Source organism: Lissotriton helveticus, chromosome 7 (genome assembly GCF_964261635.1).
Source record: "Lissotriton helveticus chromosome 7, aLisHel1.1, whole genome shotgun sequence".
Lineage (NCBI taxonomy): Eukaryota > Metazoa > Chordata > Amphibia > Caudata > Salamandridae > Lissotriton > Lissotriton helveticus.
Genome location: NC_136068.1, coordinates 135,892,507 through 135,898,979, shown reverse-complemented (window position 1 = coordinate 135,898,979; position 6,473 = coordinate 135,892,507). Strand labels below are relative to the sequence as shown.

The 6,473-nt window shown below is 43.4% G+C and overlaps 1 protein-coding gene across 1 annotated transcript in view; it reads right to left on the bottom strand.

The window, feature by feature from the left end:
• Positions 1-1,118: 1,118 nt before the first annotated feature.
• LOC144768231 (purine nucleoside phosphorylase-like) overlaps positions 1,119-6,473 on the bottom strand; it is an 85,709-nt gene continuing 80,354 nt past the window's right edge. The window contains exon 6 of the mRNA XM_078651731.1: positions 1,119-4,029. Within this exon, the coding sequence (XP_078507857.1) occupies positions 3,785-4,029 (245 nt within the window). The 3' untranslated portion in view covers positions 1,119-3,784. The remainder of the gene's footprint in view (positions 4,030-6,473) is intronic.

Here is a 6,473-nt window from a genome sequence, read left to right as displayed (position 1 = left end):
AGTCTGCTGGAGTTACACAAGTAAACCACCACCGTTTTCAATTCCAAAAACTGATTTGTTTTTCTTTTTTTTTCATTTTGACAAATTGTTGCGAGGACACATTCAAACGCACTAACCAGTGTGTGGTATCATCATCCATGCCATGCATTCTCCACTTAGGGCCATATGTATCAAGATACCAATTAGCGATTCTGTAAAAGCGATTTTTAAGAAATCGCTATTTCAGAATCGCCAATTGGTATGTATCAAGAAAATCGCAATATTTTAATGATTTCTTGATATTTCTTAATTGCGAATTCGCAAATTGCGAATTCGCAATTAAGGAATACTTTCCCATTCATTCCTATGGGCCTCCTGGACCATAGGAAGGAATGGGAATTTATTCTCAATTTGCCATTCGCAATTTGCTAATCGCAAATTGAGAATAATTTCAAGGGTGCAGGGGTGTCCAAAGGACACCCTGTTGCACCCCTGAAATAAGTATGGGTGCACATGTGGTGCACATACATGCCCCAAGGGCATGTATGTGCGTCACATGGCACTTTGAAAAATGCTGAAATGTGCATTTTTCAAGGAAATCGCAACTTACCACCAACTTCTAGTTGGTGGTAATTTGCGATTCCTTATGGGCATTTTAGAATTTTTTTTTGCTTAATACAGTGCATATAAGGAATCGCAAAATGTGCGATTCCTTAAATGCAATCGCAAAATAAGGAATGGCAAATTTTGCGATTCCTTATTTTGCACCCAAATTCTTTCATACATACCATTTTGCGAAAATGAGTTCGCAAACGCCGAAATTCTGTGGATTTCGGCGTTTGCGAACCCATTTGGCCTTGATACATATGGCCCTTAGTGTTTTGCCCCCTGCTGCTTAGCCAAAGTGTCTGTGATGTAATTAGAATGCTGATGTGTGCCTGGTTGAATGAATATCATTTGGACTGCGTGGGCTGAGCAGCAAGGTTGCTGCTCCTGGTGGGGTTTCCTTCACACCTACTTTACATGTAAACTGAGACGTCTACCTTAAGAATAAACCTTGATCCTGTTTCACCTTACTACTGGCTACCCTGCATCCTCATTTACCACCCAGTCAAAATAAAAGAAAATCAATGGAGAGGTTTTACTGTTAAACAATATTTTATTTCGTTTGACGTGTAGATATAAGTGCTTCACATAGGGTATACAATATGACATTTAACACATTACAAGACAGTCCCCAACATTTACTCTCTGCAGCACTGCATCTCTTCCAAATTCAGAGCTTTTACAGTGTTAAAATAATATTTTTAATAATACAGTACTTGAAATTTTAGTAATATAATAAATAGAGCCTTCCTGTCATTTAAAATACAACAGTGAAAGATTGGTACTGTGATACTGTCCGCGCTTGGAAGGAATAACTAAGAGGATATTAGGTAAATGAACCAATAAATATATTGTACTGAAATGAAATGGTTCTCATGTTGGTTATAAGGGGATCATAAAGCTGTTATCAGAGTCTGAATATCTAGGAATGGTTGTACTCTTAGGGGCCTATTACGATCTCAGTCGTAAAGATTCTGACCTTAGGTCGGAGGCTTTTTACGACCGAGATCGCCGGTTTCAATTCCGACCGGCTGATAACAATACAGCCGGTCAGAATGGAAACCGGCTAGTCATTCCGGCTGGCTTCCGACAGGCTCCAGGAGCCTGTTGGTCACTGGGAGACTGGCCCGTAATCCCATAGGAAGGCGTTTCCGCCTTCGGGATTACAATGCTCAGCTTCCGATAGGCTTTTCATGTTGGGCTTTCCGACATGGAAAACATGTCTGAAAGCGAGTTTGGAGGCCCCTAGCAGGGCTCCCTTTTACTTGCGGTCTCCGGCAGAGGTGCCTGCCACGGGATGCAGGGATTAACACAACCTCCCATTTCCCTATGGGAGTTTGTGCTACGGCCTGTTTACTGCTGTAACACATGATCCCATAGGGAAATGTGGGAATGTGATCGCACCATGTGTGGTCGCATCGTAATTAAGTGGTCAGGACCGCCGACTGGAGGACAGTTGGTCCAGTTTTCGCCACTGTGTCGGTCAGAGGAAACTCCAACCGACATGCCGCTTCATGTTAATCAGCACTTGTTTAGTGTGATATGTAAGTCCTTGGTCAACTAGCCCACATTTTAGGGCAGTGCAATGATTGATCACTTTTCTTAGCACATTTATCATACAATATGGGAAATTGGGGAATATTTACAATGTCTCCAAGGTGTCCAATCCTACTGAAATACTTATTCACCTCCGAAACTTGCACACTCTGCTGTCTGCACTTAGACATTACCAAGAGAGGATTTATACACCAGCTATACCACAAGCTATAGACACCAGGAGATGAGGAGAGCAGTCCCACTATGGGAAAACACACTTTTCCAACTTTTATAAGGAGAGGAAGGAATTCACACTATCAAAGCATAACAGAACTATAGCAACTGACTCAGAGAGGTCCCTGTTTTCAGAAGACATCCCAATGCTAATGATACATGTGTGGACCACATGAAACAGGAGAACATGGGAAGAGGGGTTGAGTGGGTTTGGGGGAAGGCTCAGTTGGGCAGAAGATGCCAGGAAGAGACCAAAGCAGCAGATTCATGGAAGAACCCCGAGGGGCCAAGTAGCACCAGAAATATCCATGGCGGCACATGGGAGGAGCGCTTGAGGGTATTTGTGGGAAGGCCACCAGAGGGAGGTAATGTCTTGAAGAGCTTAAAGAAAGAGATTGATGGGGGAGCCCTCTGCGGAACGCCGGGTGACAATGGAAGTGCCCATGGGATGCAATACAGAACAATGCCTAATGAATCCACTGACCCATCAGTGTCTCCAACAGGCCACTGAAATGGGATATTTACAAAGCTACCTCAGAAAAGCAGACACATTCAGCAGGTGCTCAAGGCCACAAGTGAGTCCCCACTCAAATGTTTTAAACATGGAGAGCTAAATGACTGCAAAAGTAGTAGGAGAAGTAGTTCAGGCCATATTTGCTAAGTATAAGCAGGGCCACTGAAATTAGGTGGCAAGAGAGGAACAAATTATGTAACAACGTTAAATAACGTTAAAGAAATGGAAAATTATGCTGTGTAATGCAACACATTTTGTGGCAGTAAAATGCTTAATTGTTTAGTCATTTTTACAGTGTTAGCACTGTCTGGTCAGAGTTGTGCCTAATTAGTTCAATTTTAACACCTAAATTCAGCAACATGATAAAAAAAATTACCTGTCTCTCGGTGGTAAAGGGCATGCCAGTGCGCTGCAACATGTGTGGCAGTGTTTGAGCAACTTTTGATCCATTGTGATACAAGCTAAGTTATTGTTAAAATCAACAAATTATGCAGACGATGATGGATTATGTGGAAAGTGTGTCAAATCAAAAGGTATGCGGAAAACCTAGCGGTCACAGAATTGCATAATTCTGGTGGCCCTGGCTATAAAGAGCTGTGCCGGAGTTTAGTGCTGAACAGGCCTATGTCCAATGAAGTAGTATTACATCCCATCCCACCTAATAAGTTATCTCGACAATCCAGGCAGCCTCATAGAGAGATATGCAGTCAGCTCAGCTCTCCTGCTAGCATTGGCAGTCTACTGAGCTTCTTATGGTGCTGCCTTAGTCTAAGTATACTAAGCAGGCACTTTCCTGCGCACAGAAAACTGGCATGCATGTCAGCAGGCCAGGCTTGACATATTTTGGTTAACGTGTGGACACAGGAGTGAGGGACTCCACTTCATTAATTAACTCAAAGGCGGCTAAAGATGGTCTCAGAGAGACGCCTCTTTCTCCTCGAAGATCATGTTGTTGTTGTTGGGGTCAATGGTGCCCACCAGCTCTGTGATCAGCGTCTGCAGGGTGGCTGCTCGCATGTTACCTATCTCCAGCACCTCGTCGTGGCTCACCTCCTCCTCGCCTTCGTAGTCCTTGACCACCCTGTTGGTAATGAGCGAGATGCCGAAGACCTTCAGCCCACAGTGCTTGGCCACCACCACCTCGGCAGCCGTGCTCATCCCTAGGATCGGGGAGAAAAGACAATTATTCTTGCAGTCACCAAAGCCTTGAGATCCTTCTAGAGTTTTTTGAGGAGAGAGCTTCATGCAGGCTTCAGACACAATCAGGTCTTGTGGGTGAATCAGAGTTTGTCACGGTGAAGACAAATGTAGGGTCTGAACAGAGTAACCCACAAAACAGCACCTCCAGAGACAGAACAAGCATCCCTCATAACATACACGCCTCACACAGGTGCAGTTTTGCATGCTTCCCACAATCGCATAGAATGTGCAATTGTCTCACTCTGTGAAAAGGTCCTGTCGGTAAGGGATATGGGATACAACCCAAGAAAACCAGCTCGTAAGACCCTATCCTGAAAGCCTATTCCAGAAAAGGTTGGAGATATGGGTACTTGCTCATTTAGCTCCATCTGCTTATGAACAGAGCAAGTACCCTCAGAAACAAGACTGCTTGAAAACTGTACAAGTGTGTGAACAGAAATGTCTAGATCTTTGGAAGATGTTTGAACGGTGTGGTGCACTTGGGGAAAAGTACCATATGATATGGGACAGAAAACAGACATTGCTGGTGACGTGCAAATGTGGAGACGAAGAGCCTGATTTAGAGTTTAGCAGCCTCGAGACTTCGTTAAAATGCGACAAATATCCCGTCCGCTGTATTACAAGTGCCGCAGGCTATCATAAACGTATTATGTTTTGAAAGGGACATCCCCCACATTTGTTTGTGAAAATTCCCATCCGCCAAACTCTAAATCAGGCTCCTAATATTAGTATGCAAGCGCCTCATGTTAAGGGGATGGCAATGTAAAAAGAAGCAGTATGTTTGTAAGTTATTGTGCCGTAGAATGAAAAGTAATGGTTTAGCTACAAACCAATGGCTACATTTAGGTCTGACGTGTATTCGTCTTTATATGTCATAGTTCATGATTTGTGTCGCATGTGTGGTGTCGAAGACCAAATAATTAATTTTATGCTTTTGTATCTTGCAGGACGTGCCCACAAGAGACTATGGGGTCCAGCACCCGTGAGCAGTCCCTGTTATTCAGTACCATCTAATGGTAGGAAGACTTTCTTGGCTCGTCTGGTAACTTATCCACATCTGAGCACCATGGCCTTAATGCTGCCTAAAGGACACTGCATGAGGGATCGTGTGTTAGAGGAATTGTTGTTTTCAGATACTTGTTTAAGGGTCAGGAGATGCCAACTCCATTGATCTGGCTTGCTACTGATTAGTTAGTTGTTGATCATCCTTTGTGACTGGTCACAGGGGGAGAAGGCAAAAGAAGCCTAAGTCTAAAACTAAAAGAGATGGGATTTTGTGGCACATCACAACAGACTCTTCTAAGAAAGGTCCTTGTCTGCAGATACAAAACTCGTCTCCTTTATCCTGAGATACGTACGAGTGGTAGGTACCTTATCTGTACAAGCACCAGAGCTGGAACAATCTGCCATCTCAGCCACTTTTAGACCTGTCTGCACTGGTGCATACTCAGCCAGAGGTCAATTTCAAGCACACATTACCTATATGAGGATAGTAGCACAGGGCTCCACACTCTTCTTCACATAGACAAACCAGCATTCCATCATCATCCAACGAGCCCAACACATTCCAAAATGCCATATGTTATGACATAACCTCTCGGTCTCTGGCACGCAATCACCAGCATGGAATCTGCCCACCCCTGCCATGCTACAACTTGACACAGGTCCACTCATTCTCAAACACACCGATTCTTCAGCCAAGGATCCTCTGACACCAGCCAAAGCACAATTGACAAAAGTTTCTGAACTCAGACACACAACACTTGAGTCTACTTATCCAAGTCAAGCACGGCACAGCAACTGAGAGAGTGGACATAGATAAATCAGACATATAAGTGACAAAACCTACTAACAGGCTCCTATGTGCACTTATATCTTCAAGGTACACTATAAATTTAAGCACAGAAATAATTCAGAATTTATAGTTTCAGTGTTTTGTCAGAATATAAAAAAAGTGCACTGGCTGGTCAGCAGTCATCATGTTCCATTGTCCACACAGTACTCTCAGGCACCTAACATTTTGAAAAGTGTCCTTTCGTGAAAGGGAATTTAAATCTGGGCTGGCTGCTACTTAAACTCAGGTGCTGGGAGTAGGAGTGCAAGGGTGCTTCAGCACCCCCATACTTACCATTCTGGAGTTCAAAAAGTGAAAGAGTAATAAAGGTGCATTTAAATTTTCTGTTTTCAAAGCCACAGGGAAAATGTCAAGCTATTTCCTGTGACAAATGTCTGGTTACTTCTTTCACATTGTGATTGGTGTTTATTTTTCTTTCTCTGGCTGCAAATTGAGAGCATTTGGTAACATGAACTATGCGACAAACTTGCTGGCATAGTTTTAGTATGAAAGGGACGACACTAGCACGTCTATCTTTTTCTAACACACAACTAAAGTTAAATACCTGTA